This window comes from Bombina bombina, chromosome 9 (genome assembly GCF_027579735.1).
Source record: "Bombina bombina isolate aBomBom1 chromosome 9, aBomBom1.pri, whole genome shotgun sequence".
NCBI lineage: Eukaryota > Metazoa > Chordata > Amphibia > Anura > Bombinatoridae > Bombina > Bombina bombina.
The window spans coordinates 234,090,569-234,114,979 of NC_069507.1; the positions used below are offsets into that span (position 1 = coordinate 234,090,569).

At 40.2% G+C, this 24,411-nt stretch overlaps 1 protein-coding gene across 1 annotated transcript in view; it reads left to right on the forward strand.

The window, feature by feature from the left end:
• The window catches only part of ABLIM1 (actin binding LIM protein 1), a 383,296-nt gene that overhangs the window by 167,108 nt on the left and 191,777 nt on the right, over nucleotides 1–24,411 (forward strand). The window contains exon 6 of the mRNA XM_053692692.1: nucleotides 11,642–11,735. Coding sequence (XP_053548667.1) covers nucleotides 11,642–11,735 — 94 coding nt within the window. The remainder of the gene's footprint in view (nucleotides 1–11,641; nucleotides 11,736–24,411) is intronic.

Consider the following 24,411-nt stretch of genomic DNA (forward strand, 5'->3'; position numbering starts at 1 on the left):
TCCAAGTCGCAACTTAAACTTAAACTCATAGATAAAGCAGCTTCTCCAACAAAGCTACCCCCTGAGGCAGAACTAACAGAGGAAGATAACCAAGTGGGAAAGGATATCCCAAACAACGAACTGTTAACTCAGATTAAAGCCTTCTTCCATGAAGAATTGAAAACAGCAATATATGACCTCAAGAAGGACATAAGAGAAATTGGAGGAAGGACAACAGAGCTAGAGAACAAGATTGATGATATCACGGAAGAAATCCCCCAAATTCAACACACCCTGCTAGATCATGCTATATATATTAAAAAACTTGAAGAACAGGTGGAAGACCTAGAGAACAGATCTAGAAGATCAAATTTGAGAATCAGGAATCTCCCAGAAGATTACAAAAATCTCCAAGCGGATGTCACGGAGATATTTCACCAACTTATTCCAGATACAGAAATCAACATGTTACTATTTGATAGAATCCACAGAGCCCTCACCAGACCCTCCCAATCCAAAGCCAGAGACATTATAATTAAGCTACATTACTTTCATGTCAAGGAAATGATCTTACAAGCGGCAAGACAAGCTAAAACGATCACATATGAAGGTCACAACATCCAAATCTATACTGACTTATCCCCCATAACATTGAGAAAGAGGCGTGAAATGAAGCCGATTGTGGAGGCGCTTAACAGAGAGAAATTAAGGTACCGGTGGAACTTTCCCTTTAAGCTGATCTTCACCCACCAGAATACCCTATATTCTTGCTCATCTCTGGAAGAAGGACAGATAATTTTGAACAAGTTGGAAATAATGATGGAAGAACCTATGAAGCAGGCCACACAGCAGAAAGTGAGAAGAATACCTCAGAGAGAGTGGTCTGTAGTCGCTAAAAAAAGTAATGCAAAAAAATCAAAACCAGCTACATCCTCCAACGAAGATCAGAACTCCAACAACGAAGAGAATCCTCCTGTTCCATGAGGAAGGTATCCTTCCAAGCCAAGGTGATAAGGATCAGAATAATAAGAACTTTACCTCCCACTGCAGGACTGAATGTAAGGTATATGTGAAAGAGACATGGGTTTATGAGTTGTAATGATAAACTGTATAGTCTCTAACCATTGTTTTTTCTTTATTTATTATTTGTCTATATCTACTATTGTTTTCCCGTTTGCTGCTATATTTTTTCTCCCTCAATATAATATCAGATGATAGAAAGTAAGAAATGTATAAGAAGATTACTCCAGAGTTGAACACTGACCAAAAGGTCAAAAATTACCCAGGTGCAGTTTAAGGCACCCTGTTTGAATGTTATATTTAATTGTTATATGCTTTATTGTTTGGTTTTAAAAGTTAAGTTACTACAGTCACGAAAAATAGGTTTATTAATAGACTCCAAATATGAAGGTATCCTCACATCATGCAAAGATTCCACAACTTCAGTCCGATTAGACTATAGGTATACAGGCTTCCCAAATACCATTAAGCTTAGAAATAAAAATCAAAAATGCAGATTAGAGTAATTTCACATAATGCCAGAGGCCTTAATTCCAATATAAAGAGGAAGAAAGCCATTCTAGAGTATAAGGCCCAAAAAGCTAACATAGTAATGATACAGGAAACTCACTTTACCTCCACCACGACACCTAAGTACTGGGATAAACTCTTCCCCACTAAATATCATGCTATCAATAACAAGAAGAAATGTGGTGTTTCCATACTCTTACATGCCTCCCTTAATTTTAAAGAGGAGGAAATAATCTCTGATAGGGAAGGGAGATACCTCATAGTGCGGGGTTTGATACACAATACACCAATCCTGTTAGTGAACATTTATGCCCCTAATGATCACCAAGGGCCATTTTTTACCAAAGTAAGCAAGCTATTGTTATCCTGGAAGAGATATAAAATAATCATGGGGGGCGACTTTAATATGACTCTAGATGATAAATTAGACAGGACATCGACGGACTCTCAAAAGCACAGACGACAGACCCCAGATCAGCAAATTTTAAGGGATTTACTACTAGATCACAATTTCTTAGACAGCTGGAGAGCAGTAAATAGAGGAGCCCAAGAGTACACCTATTACTCGTCGGTACATGGCACACGCTCTAGAATTGACTTAATATTAATAAGTCAAATCATATTACCCCTAGTTACACAGGCTACTATTAGTAGTTGCGTATGGTCAGATCATGACATGATGAGAATAGATTTAGAAGGAGTGTTAAACCCAGGTAGAGTGAGGTCCTGGACCTTGCATCCCAAAGTATTCCAAAATGAAGTTTTTAAACACCAAATTGAGCAACATATCAACGAATTCATGAAAATAAATGGGGGCTCTACATCCAACCCAAATGTAATATGGAGTGCTCTGAAGGCCTCCATTAGGGGCCTGATTATAGCTGAATCTTCCAAAGTTAAAAAACAATATAATTACACAATAGAACAATTGAGGAAGGAGATCTCCACAATTCGAGAACAGGTACTGAGAAATCCCAAGGGAGGCCCATCTAAAGCATTAAAAAAGAAGAGTGAGGAACTCAATCTGCTACTTGACAAAGAGGCGATTACCTCATTCAAAGCAATTGATACGAGATACTATACATACGGAAATAAGCCTGACAAATTATTAGCAAATAAATTAAAAGATATGACCAGAGCCTCCACCATTCCACAAATACAGCTAGCAGATGGATCAGTGACCAATGACCCTCGACAGATAGCTAATGAATTTGCCAATTATTACAGTTTACTTTATAATTTGCCACAACCCAAGCTAGGCGTAGATAAACGAAAAGAATTAGATAATTTCCTGGAGAATAGCACATTAAAAAAAATATCCCAAGAAGATCTTGATTTGCTCAATGCGCCTGTCACATCACAGGAGGTACACCTAGCTATTAAAGGATTAAAGAGAAATAAAGCCCCAGGCCCGGACGGGTTCCCAGGCTCCTTCTATAAGGACCTTCAAAATTCTGTGATACCACATCTAGTAACTATTTTTAACAATATTATGCAAGGCATAGATATACCACAGGATTTGTTGACTGCGAGGGTGACAGTAATTCCAAAACCGGGGAAATGTAAACAATATTGTCAAAACTATAGGCCAATTTCGCTGATAAATCAGGACCTTAAGCTATTTACCAAAATTTTGTCAAACCGTTTGGCTATCCCCATCAAAAATTTAATAAATACTGACCAGGTTGGATTTATAGCTCAGAGAGAGGCTCCAGATAATGTAAGAAAGATTATAGACCTGATAAATCTGGCATCAAATAAAGGAATGCCTTCTCTGTTCCTCTCCCTGGATGCGGAGAAGGCATTCGACAGAATCAATTGGGAGTATATGCTAGCAGTCCTCAATAAGGTAGGGATAAGGGGTTCATTTTACACTGGGTTAAAAAAGTTGTATTCTACCCCAGATGCGTTTATAAGACTGTCGGGGTATCAATCGAAGCAAATAGCAATCAGAAATGGGACTAGACAGGGCTGCCCACTGTCTCCATTATTATTCGCATTATGTATTGAACCATTAGCCCAGAGAATTAGGGACAACCCCAACATATCAGGAATTAAGCTAGGTGGAAATGAATATAAAATATCGCTATTTGCGGATGATGTCATCCTCGCAGTCACTAAACCATTGCTTTCCCTTCCAGTAATATACTCCGAGATAGGTAAATTTGGCCTACTATCAGGGTACAAGGTGAACGAGAGTAAATGTGAGGCCCTAGATATCCACCTACCTAATCACACGAAAAAACTTCTGGAGATCAACTTTGCCTTCTCCTGGGCAAAAACGTCCATCAAATATTTAGGTATTTACCTTACAAGAAATATGCACAATCTATACAGAGAAAATTATAAAGTTATATTTAATCAGGTTAAGACATTATTGACCAAGTGGGCTAAACATAAACTGTCATTATATGGAAGGATTATGTCCATCAAAATGACGATACTACCTAAAATCCTCTATTTATTTCGCTCTCTCCCAATAAACGTGCCGATATCAGAGTTACTAACGACGCAGACAGAAATCCTCAAATTTATATGGCAGGGGAAAAGGGCAAGAATTAATAAGAACACTCTGACCAGACATAAATCAGGGGGAGGAGTGGGGCTTCCAGACCTAAGAGCTTATTATTATGCAGCTAGAATGGCCCAAACCATCCAATGGCATAAAACGACAAAGACCCCACAATGGGTCCAACTAGAAACTGATATCATGGAGGTAGGCAGACTAGACAGACTACTATGGGCAGACAAACAAGATAGACCCCAATCTTTAAGACAATATGTAGCAATACATCACACTATAACTTTATGGGACAAATTGACCAGAACTCATACAATCATTAATAATCGATCTCAAGCTACACCCTTAATACCCATCAAGTCATTAATAAGTTCACAATTGCAGGGAAAATGGGAAAATAAAGGTCTATACCGTATTGCAGACACACTTGTAAATGGTAAGATAATAACTTTTCAGCAGTATGAAGGGCTAGGGGAACCTGATAGAAATCTATGGTTTCAATACCTGCAACTCAAATCAAGGGTACAAGAGATACTAGGAAACACAAAGAGGGAGCATAACACCGCATATGAGTCATTGTGCCTATCTAAAGACTACAAGAGGGGCATAGTTACTATGTTATACCCAATTTTTAATGTCAAAGAAAAAGATAAAAAAAACTGTAGCATGATAAAATGGGAAAGGGATTTAGACAGATCTTGGTCAGTAGAAACATGGACAGAAAATATTCAGAGAGGTCTTAAATTCTCCCCTAATGCTAATTTAAAATAAAATTACCTCAAAGTAATACATAGGTGGTACATCTACCCCACTAGAGGGGTTAAAGATGAAGAGCATGCGCATCATCAATGCTACAGAGGATGTAACGAAGTGGGGACATATCTGCATATGTGGTGGCACTGTGGGGGAGTCAAGCGGATATGGGATTACATCTCAAATTACTTAAGCATGCTATTAGAAGCAGATATAGCCCTTTCCCCAGAGCAAGCCCTTTTACATTTCCCACTAGAAGGACATTTAAAGAGGCATTCTAAATTAGTTAATATGATTTGTACTATCACACGCATGTGTATAGCTAAGTATTGGAAGACGGCTACCCCTTCATTTGAGTATATTGAAAAGAGAATAGAATACCACTACAATATGTCAAGTGCCACAGCAGAACTCTTAAACACTAAAGACCGGTTCATTGAAATGTGGGAACCTTATATTATGCATATTGAAAGGTCTAGAAGGATAGGAAGGACCGACATATAAAAGTCCAGAGTTAGAGGAAGTATTGTGTGAGAATTGTTTCTACCTGTATGGAATAAGATACTTTGTTGGATACGAAAATAATACTATTCGGAGTAAAATCCCGATAGGTCTATAATGAATGTGACTCCTTTTCTTTTGTTTTTGTTTTACACTGAACTTATATTGCTTCTTGTTTGAAGTTTATTTGTATTATGATGTTTTGACATGAAAAACTCAATAAAAAATATTTAAACAAAAAAAAAGATAGATAATCCCTTTATTACCCATTCCCCAGTTTTGCATAACCAACACGGTTATATTAATATACTTTTTACCTCTATGATTACTTTGCATCTAAGCCTCTGAAAACTGCCCCCTTATTTCAGTTCTTTTGACAGACTTGCATTTTAGCCAATTAGTAAAGACTCCTAGGTAACTCCACAGATGTGAGCACAATGTTATCTATATGCCACGCATGAACTAACTCCCTCTATCGGTGGAAAACTGTCAAATGCATTCAGATAAGACGTGACCTTCAAGGGCTTAGAAATTAGCAAATGAGCCTACCTAGGTTTAGCTTTAAACTAAGAATACCAAGAGAACAAAGCAAATTTGATGATAAAAGTAAATGGGAAAGTTATTTAAAATGGCATGCCCTATCTGAATCATAAAAGTTTTATTTTGACTAGACCGTCCCTTTAACTGTTGTTTCTGTGTTGAAATTAAGCAAATAAAGCTGTGAGTGTTACCATTTTGTGCAGTGAGCATTCAGTGCTTCTTGACACTGAAACATCACCATATTATAATTTTTTTAGTAGTGTATTCTGATTAAGATTAGAAGGTACCTATTTGTGCATACTTTATCTTGAGTTTGGTTTGCACTCTAGCAGTTGTCACTACAGAAGAGGATAATGGGTTCTTATGTATGATCAGAAGGCGATTGTCAGTCTCTTAAACCTACTATACCTTCTTAAAGAGAAAACATATTAAGCAATAACTGATCCTTCCAAAAACCTGAGACAGCCACAAATCCAAATCATACCTTTTAGCCTACAGTCACTTCACTCTAGGGAGTAGATTTATTAAATGCCAGGCATGCATGATTCGCTGCAGCAAATCATGTCCTCCGGGCATTGCTAAATGCTGTCGGCATTTAACATTGCACAAGCATTTCTTGTAAAATGCTGCCACCTGCACACTTGCGGCCAATCGGCCGCTAGCAGGGGGTGTCAATCATCCCGATTGTATCTGATCGGGATGATTACAGTCCGTCACCTTTTGGTGGTGGACAAGTTAAGGAGCAGCGGTCTTATGACCGCTGCGTCTTAACTTAGGTTTCAGACAGACCTGAAACCTTGGGCAGACACATCAGCATCCACTGCTTGTTAAATCCGGTTTAGGACTTGTGATAAAGGTGTCCATGTCTAGGTCTCACCTATTTACTCTTAGGATGACTTAGACTATTTTGAATATATATTTTTTTATAAAGATATGAACAGGTGGAAAGATATTCCTTGCTTGTTCTAAAGGCCAGTGCCTTCCAGGGTTCAGTCTCTTTTAGATGACTATTCTTCTCACAGAAAATAATTATCCTGTAGTATATCAGTCTGATCCCACCCTAACAACAGCCCCAATACACCATGCAATCCCCACTGAAAAAGGTACATTATAAACTGCAGATGTATGTTTGTGTCTTGTTTTTGTTTCATTGTGTTTTTCAGGGTGGGGGGTCCACTCTCTGTGGGCCTCATCAGTGAGGTCCAGCTGAATCCCTCTGTGGGTATAAATAGAGATTCCACATCTGGTTAACCTTTTTACTTTTGTTCATTAGGCCAGTAGGGCTTAGGGTGCAGTGTCTTTTAGCTCACTTTGCCTTCCACCAAGATAAATATCATAAAGTACAGTGTTTCTCAACCTTTTTCTAGCAAGTACTCATATAGCCTTATATTTTTGCCAACTGCAATATGTAGCTATTAAAGAGACAGTTACGTCCAAAATAAACTTTCATGATTCAGATAGGGCACGTAATTTAAAACAAATTTCTAATTTACTTTTATCACCAATTTTGCTTTGTCCTTTTGGTATTCTTATTTGAAAGCTAAACCTAGGTACGCTCATATGCTAATTTCTTAGACCTTGAAGGCTGCCTCTTATGTCAACGCATTTTGACAGTTTTTCACCACTAGAGGGCATAAGTTCATGTGTACCTAGCAGTAAGCACTGATTGGCTAAAATGCAAGTATCTCAAAAGAACTGAAATAAGGGGGCCGTTTGCAGAGGCTTATATACAAGGGAATCACATAGGTAAAAAGTATATTTATATAACTGTGTTGGTTATGCAAAACTGGGAAATGGGTAATAAAGGGATTATCTATCTTTTTAAACAACAAAAATTCTGGTGTTGACTGTCCCTTTAAGTAAAATAGGCAATTGTGTATATCCCAGAATGTGCTAAAATTATATTTGTTTTCACTATTTTATTTTGAAATTCAGTTTTGCTGAATACAAATGAAAATGTGTTTTCTCTATAAGTTGATTTCTTTATCATTTGTTGCTCTAAGATTTGGTGCTTGAGGGTTAACTGAGAAGCACTGATTTCTGGGATACACTGAAAGTTTGCTTTAGCTGCATCAAGGCAAAATTAACGAAAGAGCAAGTGCTGGAGTTAACCTTGCCAATGCCACAGGTGCCCACAAGAGTACATGTGCCACAGGTTTAAAAACAAGGATACAGTATATCAAAAAGTACCACAGCACCAATTCACCTCTAAATAAGGGAAACCAACAAACCCCAGAGATTCATTTCTGTCTTTCTGGGTCTCAATATCGAGCTGTTGTTGCTTCCATTCGTGCATGTAAGTTATTTATGTCTGTTACTCTTGGGTACTACCACAAAACATTGAGAGATACTCAACTGAGAACAAAAGCTTATTAATTAAATTCAATGAATAAATAAAATCAACACTAACACTTGTTTAGTAGTGCCCAAATGCAACTTATTTTAGCTTGCAGGGAATATTCTACAGTAAAGCTGTCTGTTTTGTTTTTTCTTGGGAGTCCAGGGTCGTACGTTTTGTGCCAGTGCTCTGGGGAGAGCAAGGCCTTGTTAGTGTTCGTGTCCTCCTGCCTTGAGGGCTTGAGGACCCCTTTACTCTTCTTGGTGGCACAAGGCCCTGCAGACAACAGAAGTTCCTTTCCTCTATCTTCGGCTGAGGCACCAGATGGAGGCCTTGAATCCTTCCCCTGGAGGCACTGACTCCATCCTCCAGGGCTTCAATCTCTTCTAGGAGCTTCTGCCACCAGCCCCATGAAAGTAAAAACACAGGTCCCAGAGCCAGAAGGCCTAGGGACCCTTCCTGACTCTCACTAGGTAGGAGGTGCAAACAAAACAAAATTGTGTAGCAGGACATAGACACAACTCATATCCAGTTAGTCTTTTAGCCAAAATGTCCAATCCTTGAATAAATTAAAAGGGGGGGGGGGGGGTAAACAGAGGTACATCCCCACCAGATGCACTGCCACTACTCCTGGTAGTTCAGTGGCACTTATAACAGCTGCCACCAGTTCCCATGTGCAGAGTGCTCTGCACATATAGTGCGCCACAGCCCACATGGAGCCAGGGCAAATATAAAAAAGGAAGCGGCCAAGCATCCTGCTGCTTCATAAAGGGAGTGATTGAGGCAGAGTGCATTTAGGGGGAGCCAGACAGCCAGGCATCTAAGGCATCTCAACTCTCCCAGCCCTATAGTGAGTTGATTTTGCTTTCCTTACACCTAACACCAAATCACTATTTAGATAAGTACATACTTACACATTTATAACTAACTAGTCCTAATCAAAATCCAATTCAAATTCATATAACAAGCCAATAGACCAATATCCCAATAAATCCAATCCAAATATCTCATTCAATTTTTATTTCTCACAGTGGAAATCTCAAAAATACAAGCTTGATAATTTGGCCCCTAAAACGTTACACTTATTTTGCGACTATTTAAACAGCTAATGAAACTTTAAAAAATACATCTACTTGTTATTCACAGACTATTTGTTTCATTAAATGCATCATTTTATCCTCCATTTATTTAGTGTTTAATGTCCCTGACATACTGTATCTTTAGTTTTCTTTATTATCCAGTAAGCAGTAGATACTTATATTGCTATTTTACACAAACATTTATTTCTTCTAACTTTTAATATAATTTGAACCTTTTGCTACCCAGAAATATCTTTTATTATATTTTCCTGCTAGTTTTAAATATACGGTAAAACATTTTGCCTATAATGTTCCTTTAACTTACACAGACCACTTAAAAGGTTTCTAAATATTTTGTTTTTTTATTGCATTCAATTTGCAACTGTTTGGGGAATCTAAAATGTATTAGCAAACCAGCCAGCATTCCAAATGGATGCTATTTATATTATTTATTCAACAAAATATTTATAAAATTACAGAAATTGCCATAACTTCAGTGTAATCTTTAGATATTCTTCCAACAAAAAATCAGATGTGAAGACAATGTCATAATCTTCAACAGGGTCAGTGAGTCCTTGTGTAAGGGGCTTCACTGTTATTAAGGGACCCAAAACTCTTTTTTAACACATCAAAGGGCTGTTCTTCTATATTTCCTCTGTAGAGAAGATCAGATCTCATTTCTCATGAGATTTGGTTTCCATTTTGAAGTTTCCAGGCTTTTATCATGAAAATCAACCTTTTGCTGTAAAAATATTAACTGGTTTATAATAATCAGCATAATCTGCATTTAATACCCAGTAGATAGCAACTCTTTAAGGTTTAAACACTAATGAAGTACATTGGCACACCTCCTACCTGTATATTTTTAATGACCCTTGAGACATTTTACTGTAACATTTTCTTGCCTTTAATCTGTTCCCATTCTATTTTACCTACTTGTGTGTATTAAACTGTTTACAAATAGCAACTTTACTTTTAGTTTGTATAATGTTGCTTTTTCCTGTTGAAACCTGTAGATACCGTCACCTATATAGAACATTTTAACACTGCAGCATTGGCCATAAAAAAACTATGTAAAAAATATACAGCAGAAGAAATCAACCTAGCATTTTGGAATGGAGGGAGACAAGGTCCATACTGTTTTTAGTGTTTTTTTTCTGCAGCTGCTTTAAATACCATAAACTCTTATCAGCTGCTTACCTCAGCACACAGTCAAATTTAAAAAAGTATTTAAAGGGACCATAACCCATTAAAGGGACATTAAACACTTTGAGATAGTAATATAAAGTAATAAATAGTATATATAAAAAATAATCTGCAATATACTTTCATTATTTATTTTGTCCTCTTTTCCTGTAATTCCATTCTGAAATTGTGAGCTTTTCAGCTCCTGCTAAAGGAGTAAGTGCAGAACACTGTTATATATCACATAGCCATTGGCTGTACACTCTAGTGACCTATTTATAACTGTCCCTAATTGGCCACATCAGATAAGGTAACCTAAGTTACAACATGGCAGCTCCCATTGTTATATAGACACTAAGGGGCCTATTTATTATGCTGCAAATGCAGCAGTTCCTTCTAGGCAAATATGCATTATTTTCACAGAACATAAAACAAAAATATAGATATTTGATTTTTGCAGTATTTATTCTTGTCAGCTTTTTATGTTTACTTTTTGATTTTATGATCTTAAAATAACTTCATAATTATGGAACTAAATATCTAGATGAAACTGTCATCCATTTTATGCCTATATACCTTATATATATGAAAAAAGTTACTAGTCCACTCAATGTTAAAGGGACATTCAACCAAAAATTAAACGTTTATGACTCAGACAGGGCATGCAATTTTAAAAAACTTTCCAATTTACTTCTATCATCAAATTTGATTTGTTCTTTTAGTATTATTTGTTGAATGCTAATATCTAAGCAGTTGAACCCGCCTCTTATCTCAGTGCATTTGGACCATTTTCACAGTTAGACAGTGCTAGTTCATGTGTGCCATATAGATGACATTGTGCTCACTCCCGTGGAGTTATTTATTAGTCAGCACTGATTGGCTGATATGCAAGTCTGTCAAAAGAACTGAGAAAAGGGGGCAGTCTGCAGTGGCTTATATACAAGGTAATCACAGAGATAAAAAGTGTATTAATAAATAATAAAGGGATTATCTATCTTTTTAAACAATAACAATTTTTAAGTAGACTGTCCCTTTAAAGATAGGGAGAAGTCAATCCTCTGCAATTTCTAATTCGTCCAGGGCTAGTTTAACTTTCATATATATATTAGCAGTTCCCATTTATCTTTATTTTTGGAGTTTTTGTTAATGTCTAAGGACCATGCTGATTCTGAATATATACATAAATATATAGCTTGACTTCTACTTGTTCTGCAGAGATGGCGCTCCGTACTGTGAAAAGGATTACCAGGTGCTATTCGGTGTGAAGTGCGAGGCGTGCCATGATTTCATCACTGGGAAGGTACTGGAGGTAAGTGCACAGATGTCAATAAAAGGAAGATTATTATGATATTTGTCTCCTTGTTTCTCAGCACTTGGAATTGTGGATTTCACCAAAGTTCATGGTTCCGTTCTCTGGATTTCTTAATAGCGGTGCAAGAATCTATCAGCAGTTATATTGCTTATTAGTGTGAGTGCACTTCACCTGGATCCTGTGTTCTACAGCATTTAATTTAATTGATGGCTCAAAACGTGCATAGATATAGCATATACAGGTATATAACAATAAAATTATACAAAAAAGTTATCCTACCTTCTCTATGTAAAGAAAACAGTTCAATTTCACTAAAATAAATTAAACATATAATCACTTGATAGGTGATTCAGCCCCAAAGAATTTTGCAGCGCTACACAAATAAATTAATACATTTAAATAATAATTGCAACCACGGTAGCAAGAAAATAAATTTACCATATTTTTAAATGATTTCTCTGTCTCTCAGAACTTACTTAGCACTAATATCACCAAGCTCACTACAAGATAGATTTTGCGCCTCTCTGTAACAAACTCTGACTCTGAGATCTACATTTGTCTCTGATCAGCAAGATGATGAAGTAAATTATTATCTGTGTTAACCACATTATTGTTATGTTTTGTATTTATGAAGATGTAGGTCTATTGGCATGCAAGCCAGTTGCCTATGTCTGATTTCCTCTTATTGCTGTTAGGGGGACTACACTAAGGGGCCGATTTACCTCTGTTTCCGTGCGATGCAGTTATCAAGCAGCTGTCTTAAGACCTCCTTAACTAGTCGGCTGCACCTGAGGCTGTGGACATCAATCCGCATGATCCTATATGATCGGGTTGATTGACACCTCCTGCTAGTGAATCTGCAGGGGGCGGCATTGCACAAGCAGTTCACTAGAACTGCTTGTGCAATGTTAAATACAGACAGCGTATGCTGTCGGCATTCAGCGATGTCCGGCAGACGTGATACGCTACAGCGTATCATGTCCGCCAGACTTTGATAAATTGGCCTCTAAGTGTAAGTGCAAAAAAAATAAAAAAAATTAAAAAGCTGATTTACTTAACAGAAAAATCAAAACCTGTAAAAAAATGATGCTTGCTAAACAGGCCAACGCCACTCAGGGTGCAGTCTCTTTTAGCTCACGCGGCCTTTTACAGAGAAGTATTCTGTAGTATTGCAGCATGATCCTGCTTTAAAGGCAGTCCAAAAAAGATGGGAGCACATTATGTAAATATAGTGTGTATGGTGTTGCATAGTTTTTAAATTGCAATAAATTTTATCTCTCCAATTTTGTATTGCAGTTTTGTCTCACGCAAGTGGCAGTTCTAGGGGGTTACTGGGGGCAATGCACTTCCAAAGCACAAAGGGCTCTATATATTATGTGTGCTGTGTTTTTAAAAAATGTCACAACCTTTGTTAGTCCCCCACCCATATTATGTTCTAGAATTGCCACTGGTCCCACACTGGGTCTGATATATATTATCTTAATATTTTTTAATTGTGCAATGCCGCCCCCGCACATTCGCGGCCAATCGGCTGCTAGCAGGGGGAGTCAATCATCCCAATCGTATCTGGTTGGGATGATTGAAGTCCGCCACCTTAGAAGTGGCGGACGAGTTAAGGAGTAGCGGTCTTAAGACCGCTGCTTCTTAAATCCTGTTTTTCCCGTGAGCCAGAAGGCTCGCACGGAATAAGCAGCATTCTGCTTGATAAATCGGCCCCCATATCTTTACATAACAGTTACAGAGTTATAGTTATTATATATGTGTCTTATTAGATCTCCTTTTACATATATTAGTTAAAACGAGTGGAACACAGACTTTACAGAAGTGTTTATTTGTTTGGGGGAAGTAAAGTTCTGTGACAATAAAATAAGCTAATATCTCTCTAAACATTAAATAACAAGTAATATGCTCTTTACCTATTGCCAATGAAGATGGTGCTAGATAGCATAATCTCTAAGGGATATAAACCACCAGATTTTTTATAATGAATCAGAAGTTCCTACTCCGATTTCCACAAGAGGGCACTATTGATACAGTGAATAAATAACGGTTGTAGTTTTATTTATTTTTATTTTTTTCCCCTTTTTTGTTATACCGGGCAACCCATTATCATTCTAAAAGACACTTTTGTCTTCAGTTTAGGGCTTCACTGTACTTTTTACCCTAACACTGGACCAATAACAAAAGTGTATGGGCAGAAATGGGCTTTTAGGTGCTAAAGGGAAATTAAGATATAATCTAGGTGTCATTGTTTTTGTGTAAAAAAAAGAAAATATATGTTTGTAATGTACATTTTAAGCATGTTTTCTTGCTTTAGAGAGGACTAGGTATGACATGGTAGACCTCCGATGCTATATGCTGTCACTGGGCTTCCAGTTGCCCAGAACTGGTCCATACGATGAGGAAAAGGGTGGAAGATGAAGAAAAGCGCTGGGTGCAGTTTAATTTTTTTTATGCTAATCTTGTTATAACCACAGAGCTTAAAGGGATGTTAAACAGTGTGTTTCATTTTTATAATAAGAAAAAGAACTAAGCAGTTGCTTATACTTAGTAGAACTAATTGCAATGTGCATTATTCATAATTGTAAATGGATTTTACCTTTTATTTATTTATTTATTTATACACTACATTGGTGCAGTGTCCATTACATCCTATAACAACCCTACAAGGAGGCTGTGGTCTCTGCTGAAAGGTTTATTTAGCCTGATGTCATAAAACTTCTAGATCAACATGAGCTTGTTTCAGTGCTCAAGACCTTGCTGACTATTTTTTCATTAAAACACTTGCCATCTGAAGAAACATCCCAACACAAACCTGCAATCTCCCAACTTCGCTCCCAGTCACCCCCACTGCCACTCTCTGCACCCTCCTCCCAACCACTGAGAGTGAAGTGGCTTCCTTCTCACCTCACTACCTGCCCACTTGACCCTATTCCTTCTCATCTAATTCCCCCTCTGTCTCCCACCCTCACTCCGGCTCTTACTCACATATTCAACCTATCCCTTTCTACCGGCTCATTCCCTGCCTCCTTCAAACATGCAAAGGTCACCCCCATCCTCAAAAAACCCTCCCTTGACCCTAACTCCCCTGCAAACTACCGCCCCATATCACTGCTCCCGCTAGCTTCAAAATTCCTTGAAAAACTAGTTTTCGATCGCCTAACCCAATTCCTGTCCTCCAACTCATTGCTCGACCCCCTGCAATCTGGCTTCCGTCCCCAACACTCAACTGAGACTGCCCTCACCAAGGTTACTAATGATCTCCTTTCTGCTAAAAACAAAGGCTACTACTCTATACTCATCTTACTAGACCTCTCTGCTGCCTTTGACACTGTTGACCATCCCCTTCTCCTACGGACTCCCAGCTCTCTTGGGGTCTGTGCCCTCTCTTGAATTCACTCTTATCTCTCTAACAGATCCTTCTCCATCTCTTTTGCTGGTGACTCTTCCTCTCTTTTGCCTCTGTCTGTTGGAGTACCTCAAGGCTCTGTCCTGGGTCCTCTACTCTTCTCTATTTACACTTCTTCACTGGGTAAACTTATCAACAGCTATGGCTTCAGCTATCATCTCTATGCTGATGATACCCAGATCTACCTTTCCACCCCTGCACTCTATCCTTCTGTCAACTCTCACATCAGCAACTGCTTATCTGGCATTTCCTCCACCACCTAAGAATAAACATGTCCAAGACCGAACTACTTCTAATTCCCCCCTCTAACGCTACTCCAGTTTCTAATTTTTCTATCACTGTTGGCGGCACCACTATCTCCCCATCACCCCAAGTCAGCTGCCTCGGAGTCACGCTTGACTCAAATCTGTCCTTCATTTCCCATATCCAATTGCTCTCTTCAGCCTACCGCAATCACCTACGCAATATCTCCAAAATTTGTCCGTTTCTAAGTGCTGAAACTACTAAACAGCTAATCTACTCCCTGGTAATTTCCCGACTTGACTACTGTAACAACTTACTAAATGGCTTCCCTCTCTCCCACCTCTCTCTCCTCCAATCCATCCTAAATGCATCTGCCAGGCTAATCCACCTCTCTCGACGCTCTGTTTCTGCTGCACCTCTCTGTTAGTCCCTTCACTGGCTCCCCATTCACAACAGAGTTGTCAAAATTCTCACCCTGACTTACAAAGCCCTCACCAATGCTGCCCCACCCTACCTGTCCTTACTTATCAACAAATATCTTCCTGCCCGCCCCCTAAGATCCAACAGTGACCTGCTTCTTGCGTCCTCTACCATCACCTCCTCTCATGCTAGACTACAGGACTTCTCTTGTGCGGCACCAACCCTCTGGAACGCACTTCTTCATGCTGTCAGACTTGCCCCTAACCTCTCCTCCTTTAAACGTTCCCTAAAGACCTTTCTGTTCAGGGAAGCTTATCACCCGACTTATTAACAAACTGACTTCACTTAACTAACAGTTGCTCTCTATCTCCTCACTAATATCATTCTCACCTTTGCAGTCCCCACCTCCTGTTTCCCATCCTCCTACCCATCTAGATTGTAAGTTCCCATGGGAATAGGGCCCTCAAGTCCCCCTGTATTTGTCTGTAAAATTTTGTCTTTTATCATATTGTTTCTCCATTGTACTGTTATCCTTGTACCCATGGGTAATAATATTAATATAAACAGAAAATAATAGATAACAGGAAGTTAGATTTGCTCATGCTCAGGTCAGTCAGAATGTAACCTAAGTTGCCAAGATGTCAGCCCTCTTATCTCACTGAGAGCAGGGGCTACACTGAGAATTTCCAAATGCTTATTTTGCAAAAAAACAAGAAAGATGTTTGCTCATTATTTTTTTTACACAATTTGTTTATTTTATGTTTACTTTGATTTAACATATTTGTTTTTACTAAAGGAGCACTGTTTAATATCCCTTTAAACAGTCCCCCTCTCTACTGTTGCTGAGTGTGTGTGTGACTTGCCTCTTCTACATGTTTAACCCCTTAACGACCAACGACGTATGGGGTACGTCCTGCAAAAAAATGCAGTTAATGACCAAGGACGTACCCCGTACGTCGTTGGTCTTTGAAAGCAGTGGAAGCGATCCTGATCACTTCCAACTGCTTTCATGTTATAGCAGTGATGCCTCGATATTGAGGCATCCTGCTATAACATTTTTAAGCCGTCCGATGAAGAGAGAGCCACCCTGTGGCCCTCTCTGCATCGGCCATCAATGGCCCTGTTCGTTGGTGGGTGGGAGCTGATCGTGGGAGGCGGGTGGGCGCCCATCGGTGGGGAAGGGGGGCGGGATCGAGTGCGCGCGCGTGCGCGGGTGCGCGCGCGTGCACAGGAGCGGGTGCGCGCGCGTGCACGGGAGCGGGTGCGCGCGCGGGGGGTGGGAACCCTACACTATGAAACACTGTAAGGTGGGAGAGAGGGGGTTGAGGGGGGGGCAAATGTTTTACAAATGTTAAGGATCTGGGAGGGTGGGAGGTTGGGGGTTGAGGGGGGGCAGCTACACTACAGAAAATAATATTTTTAAAATAACATAATAATAAAATGTTCTTAAAAACATATTTGATTTCAAACTGGGTACTGGCAGACAGCTGCCAGTACCCAATATGGCGCATAATAAGGCAGAGAGGGGGGTTAGAGAGCTGTTTGGGGGGGGATCAGGGAAGTTGGGGGCTAAGGGGGGATCCTACAGAGCAGAATTATCTTTTTTTTTTTTTTAAATCCCCAAAAACCTCTTATTTCTCCAACATAGGTGTGTCCGGTCCACGGCGTCATCCTTACTTGTGGGATATTCTCTTCCCCAACAGGAAATGGCAAAGAGCCCAGCAAAGCTGGTCACATGATCCCTCCTAGGCTCCGCCTACCCCAGTCATTCTCTTTGCCGTTGTACAGGCAACATCTCCACGGAGATGGCTTAGAGTTTTTTAGTGTTTAACTGTAGTTTTTATTATTCAATCAAGAGTTTGTTATTTTAAAATAGTGCTGGTATGTACTATTTACTCTGAAACAGAAAAGAGATGAAGATTTCTGTTTGTAAGAGGAAAATGATTTTAGCAACCGTTACTAAAATCGATGGCTGTTCCACACAGGACTGTTGAGAGGAATTAACTTCAGTTGGGGGAACAGTGAGCAGACTTTTGCTGCTTGAGGTATGACACATTCTAACAAGACAATGTAATGCTGGAAGCTGTCATTTTCCCTATGGGATCCGGTAAGCCATTTTTATTACAGAGTAAATAAGGGCTTCACAAGGGCTTGTTAAGACTGTAGACATTTTCTGGGCTAAATCGATTCATATATAACATATTTAGCCTTGAGGAATCATTTAATCTGGGTATTTTTGTAAAATAATATCGGCAGGCACTGTTTTAGACACCTTATTCTCTAGGGGCTTTCCCTAATCATAGGCAGAGCCTCATTTTCGCGCCGGTATTGCGCACTTGTTTTTGAGAAGCATGACATGCAGTCGCATGTGTGAGGAGCTCTGATACATAAAAAAGACTTTCTGAAGGCGTCATTTGGTATCGTATTCCCCTTTGGGCTTGGTTGGGTCTCAGCAAAGCAGATACCAGGGACTGTAAAGGGGTTAAAGATAAAAACGGCTCCGGTTCCGTTATTTTAAGGGTTAAAGCTTCCAAATTTGGTGTGCAATACTTTTAAGGCTTTAAGACACTGTGGTGAAATTTTGGTGAATTTTGAATAATTCCTTCATACTTTTTCGCAATTGCAGTAATAAAGTGTGTTCAGTTTAAAATTTAAAGTGACAGTAACGGTTTTATTTTAAAACGTTTTTTGTACTTTGTTATCAAGTTTATGCCTGTTTAACATGTCTGAACTACCAGATAGACTGTGTTCTGAATGTGGGGAAGCCAAGGTTCCTTCTCATTTAAATAGATGTGATTTATGTGACACTGAAAATGATGCCCAAGATGATTCCTCAAGTGAGGGGAGTAAGCATGGTACTGCATCATTCCCTCCTTCGTCTACACCAGTCTTGCCCACTCAGGAGGCCCCTAGTACATCTAGCGCGCCAATACTCCTTACTATGCAACAATTAACGGCTGTAATGGATAATTCTATCAAAAACATTTTAGCCAAAATGCCCACTTATCAGCGTAAGCGCGACTGCTCTGTTTTAGATACTGAAGAGCATGAGGACGCTGATGATAATGGTTCTGATATGCTCCTACACCAGTCTGAGGGGGCCAGGGAGGTTTTGTCTGAGGGAGAAATTTCAGATTCAGGGAAAATTTCTCAACAAGCTGAACCCGATGTGATTACATTTAAATTTAAGTTGGAACATCTCCGCGCTCTGCTTAAGGAGGTGTTATCCACTCTGGATGATTGTGAGAATTTGATCATCCCAGAGAAACTATGTAAAATGGACAAGTTCCTAGAGGTCCCGGGGCCCCCAGAAGCTTTTCCTATACCCAAGCGGGTGGCGGACATTGTAAATAAAGAATGGGAAAGGCCCGGTATACCTTTCGTCCCTCCCCCCATATTTAAAAAATTGTTTCCCATGGTCGACCCCAGAAAGGACTTATGGCAGACAGTCCCCAAGGTCGAGGGGGCGGTTTCTACTTTAAACAAACGCACCACTATACCCATAGAAGATAGTTGTGCTTTCAAAGATCCTATGGATAAAAAATTAGAAGGTTTGCTTAAAAAGATGTTTGTTCAGCAAGGTTACCTTCTACAACCAATTTCATGCATTGTCCCTGTCACTACAGCCGCGTGTTTCTGGTTCGATGAGCTAGAAAAGGCGATCGATAGTGATTCTCCTCCTTATGAGGAGATTATGGACAGAATCCGTGCTCTCAAATTGGCTAATTCTTTCACCCTAGACGCCACTTTGCAATTGGCTAGGTTAGCGGCGAAAAATTCTGGGTTTGCTATTGTGGCGCGCAGAGCGCTTTGGTTGAAATCTTGGTCAGCGGATGCGTCTTCCAAGAACAAATTGCTTAACATTCCTTTCAAGGGGAAAACGCTGTTTGGCCCTGACTTGAAAGAGATTATCTCTGATATCACTGGGGGTAAGGGCCACGCCCTTCCTCAGGATAGGTCTTTCAAGGCCAAAAATAAACCTAATTTTCGTCCCTTTCGTAGAAACGGACCAGCCCCAAGTGCTACGTCCTCTAAGCAAGAGGGTAATACTTCTCAAGCCAAGCCAGCCTGGAGACCAATGCAAGGCTGGAACAAGGGAAAGCAGGCCAAGAAACCTGCCACTGCTACCAAGACAGCATGAAATGTTGGCCCCCGATCCGGGACCGGATCTGGTGGGGGGCAGACTCTCTCTCTTCGCTCAGGCTTGGGCAAGAGATGTTCTGGATCCTTGGGCACTAGAAATAGTCTCCCAAGGTTATCTTCTGGATTTCAAGGGGCCTCCCCCAAGGGGGAGGTTCCACAGGTCTCAATTGTCTTCAGACCACATAAAGAGACAGGCATTCTTACATTGTGTAGAAGACCTGTTAAAAATGGGAGTGATTCATCCTGTTCCATTAGGAGAACAAGGGATGGGGTTCTACTCCAATCTGTTCGTAGTTCCCAAAAAAGAGGGAACGTTCAGACCAATCTTGGATCTCAAAATCCTAAACAAGTTTCTCAAGGTTCCATCGTTCAAAATGGAAACTATTCGAACAATTCTTCCTTCCATCCAGGAAGGTCAATTCATGACCACGGTGGATTTAAAGGATGCGTATCTACATATTCCTATCCACAAGGAACATCATCGGTTCCTAAGGTTCGCATTCCTGGACAAGCATTACCAGTTTGTGGCACTTCCTTTCGGATTAGCCACTGCTCCAAGGATTTTCACAAAGGTACTAGGGTCCCTTCTAGCGGTACTAAGACCAAGGGGCATTGCAGTAGTACCTTACTTGGACGACATTCTGATTCAAGCGTCGTCCCTTCCTCATGCAAAGGCTCACACGGACATAGTCCTGGCCTTTCTCAGATCTCACGGATGGAAAGTGAACGTAGAAAAGAGTTCTCTATCTCCGTTAACAAGGGTTCACTTCTTGGGAACAATAATAGACTCCTTAGAAATGAGGATTTTTCTGACAGAGGCCAGAAAAACAAAACTTCTAAACTCTTGTCAAACACTTCATTCCGTTCCTCTTCCTTCCATAGCGCAGTGCATGGAAGTAATAGGTTTGATGGTAGCGGCAATGGACATAGTTCCTTTTGCGCGCATTCATCTAAGACCATTACAACTGTGCATGCTCAGTCAGTGGAATGGGGACTATACAGACTTGTCTCCGACGATTCAAGTAAATCAGAGGACCAGAGACTCACTCCGTTGGTGGCTGTCCCTGGACAACCTGTCACAAGGGATGACCTTCCGCAGACCAGAGTGGGTCATTGTCACGACCGACGCCAGTCTGATGGGCTGGGGCGCGGTCTGGGGACCCCTGAAAGTTCAGGGTCTTTGGTCTCAGGAAGAATCTCTTCTACCGATAAATATTCTGGAACTGAGAGCGATATTCAATGCTCTCAAGGCTTGGCCTCAGCTAGCAAAGGCCAAGTTCATACGGTTTCAATCAGACAACATGACGACTGTTGCGTACATCAACCATCAGGGGGGAACAAGGAGTTCCCTGGCGATGGAAGAAGTGACCAAAATCATTCAATGGGCGGAGACTCACTCCTGCCACCTGTCTGCAATCCACATTCCAGGAGTGGAAAATTGGGAAGCGGATTTTCTGAGTCGTCAGACATTACATCCGGGGGAGTGGGAACTCCATCCGGAAATCTTTGCCCAAATTACTCAATTGTGGGGCATTCCAGACATGGATCTGATGGCCTCTCGTCAGAACTTCAAGGTTCCTTGCTACGGGTCCAGATCCAGGGATCCCAAGGCGACTCTAGTAGATGCACTAGTAGCACCTTGGACCTTCAAACTAGCTTATGTATTCCCGCCGTTTCCTCTCATCCCCAGGCTGGTAGCCAGGATCAATCAGGAGAGGGCGTCGGTGATCTTGATAGCTCCTGCGTGGCCATGCAGGACTTGGTATGCAGATCTGGTGAATATGTCATCGGCTCCACCATGGAAGCTACCTTTGAGACGAGACCTTCTTGTTCAAGGTCCGTTCGAACATCCGAATCTGGTCTCACTCCAGCTGACTGCTTGGAGATTGAACGCTTGATCTTATCAAAACGAGGGTTCTCAGATTCTGTTATTGATACTCTTGTTCAGGCCAGAAAGCCTGTAACTAGAAAAATTTACCACAAAATATGGAAAAAATATATCTGTTGGTGTGAATCTAAAGGATTCCCTTGGAACAAGGTAAAGATTCCTAAGATTCTATCCTTTCTTCAAGAAGGATTGGAGAAAGGATTATCGGCAAGTTCCTTGAAGGGACAGATTTCTGCCTTGTCTGTGTTACTTCACAAAAAGCTGGCAGCTGTGCCAGATGTTCAAGCCTTTGTTCAGGCTCTGGTTAGAATCAAGCCTGTTTACAAACCTTTGACTCAACTTAGTTCTTTCAGTTCTTCAGGGGGTTCCGTTTGAACCCTTGCATTCCGTTGATATTAAGTTATTATCTTGGAAAGTTTTGTTTTTGGTTGCAATTTCTTCTGCTAGAAGAGTTTCAGAATTATCTGCTCTGCAGTGTTCTCCTCCTTATCTGGTTTTCCATGCAGATAAGGTGGTTTTACGTACTAAACCTGGTTTTCTTCCGAAAGTTGTTTCTAACAAAAACATTAACCAGGAGATAGTCGTGCCTTCTTTGTGTCCGAATCCAGTTTCAAAGAAGGAACGTTTGTTGCACAATTTGGATGTTGTTCGCGCTCTAAAATTCTATTTAGATGCTACAAAGGATTTTAGACAAACATCTTCCTTGTTTGTTGTTTATTCTGGTAAAAGGAGAGGTCAAAAAGCAACTTCTACCTCTCTCTCTTTTTGGATTAAAAGCATCATCAGATTGGCTTATGAGACTGCCGGACGGCAGCCTCCTGAAAGAATCACAGCTCATTCCACTAGGGCTGTGGCTTCCACATGGGCCTTCAAGAACGAGGCTTCTGTTGATCAGATATGTAGGGCAGCGACTTGGTCTTCACTGCACACTTTTACCAAATTTTACAAGTTTGATACTTTTGCTTCTTCTGAGGCTATTTTTGGGAGAAAGGTTTTGCAAACCGTGGTGCCTTCCATTTAGGTGACCTGATTTGCTCCCTCCCTTCATCCGTGTCCTAAAGCTTTGGTATTGGTTCCCACAAGTAAGGATGACGCCGTGGACCGGACACACCTATGTTGGAGAAAACAGAATTTATGTTTACCTGATAAATTACTTTCTCCAACGGTGTGTCCGGTCCACGGGCCGCCCTGGTTTTTTAATCAGGTCTGATAATTTATTTTCTTTAACTACAGTCACCACGGTATCATATGGTTTCTCCTATGCAAATATTCCTCCTTTACGTCGGTCGAATGACTGGGGTAGGCGGAGCCTAGGAGGGATCATGTGACCAGCTTTGCTGGGCTCTTTGCCATTTCCTGTTGGGGAAGAGAATATCCCACAAGTAAGGATGACGCCGTGGACCGGACACACCGTTGGAGAAAGTAATTTATCAGGTAAACATAAATTCTGTTTTTAGTACTGGCAGACTTACTGCCAGTACTTAAGATGGCGGGGACAATTGTGGGGTGGGGGAGGGAAGAGAGCTGTTTGGGAGGGATCAGGGGGTGTGATGTGTCATGTGGGAGGTTGATACCTACACTAAAGCTAAAATTAACCCTGCAAGCTCCCTACAAGCTCCCTAATTAACCCCTTCAATGCTGGTCATTATACACGTGTGGTGCGCAACGGCATTTAGCTGCCTTCTAATTACCAAAAAGCAAAGCCAAAGCCATATATATCTGCTATTTCTGAACAAAGGGGATCCCAGAGAAGCTTTTACAACCATTTATGCCATAATTGCACAAGCTGTTTGTAAATAATTTCAGTGAGAAACCTAAAATTGTGAAAAATGTAACGCTTTATTTTTATTTGTTAGCATTTGGCGGTGAAATGGTGGCATGAAATATACCAAAATGGGCCTAGATCAATACTTTGGGTTGTCTACTACATTATACTAAAGCTAAAATTAACCCTAAAAGCTCCCTACAAGCTTCCTAATTAACCCCTTCAATGCTGGGCATAATACATGTGTGGTGCGCAGTGGCATTTTGCGGCCTTCTAAATACCAAAAAGCAATGCCAAAGCCATATATGTCTGCAATTTCTGAACAAAGGGGATCCCAGAGAATCATTTACAACCATTTGTGCCATAATTGCACAAGTTGTTTGTAAATAATTTCAGTGAGAAACCTAAAGTTTGTGAAACAATTTGTGAAAAAGTGAACAATTTTTTTTATTTGATCGCATTTGGTAGTGAAATGGTGGCATGAAATATACCAAAATGGGCCTAGATCAATACTTTGGGATGTCTTCTAAAAAAAAATATATGCATGTCAAGGGATATTCAGGGATTCCTGAAAGATATCAGTGTCCCAATGTAACTAGCGCTAATTTTAAAAAAAAGTGGTTTGGAAATAGCAAAGTGCTACTTGTACTTATTGCCCTATAACTTGCAAAAAAAGCAAACAACATGTAAACATTGGGTATTTCTAAACTCAGGACAAAATTTAGAAACTATTTAGCATGGGTGTTTTTTGGTGGTTGTAGATGTGTAACAAATTTTGGGGGTCAAAGTTAGAAAAAGTGTGTTT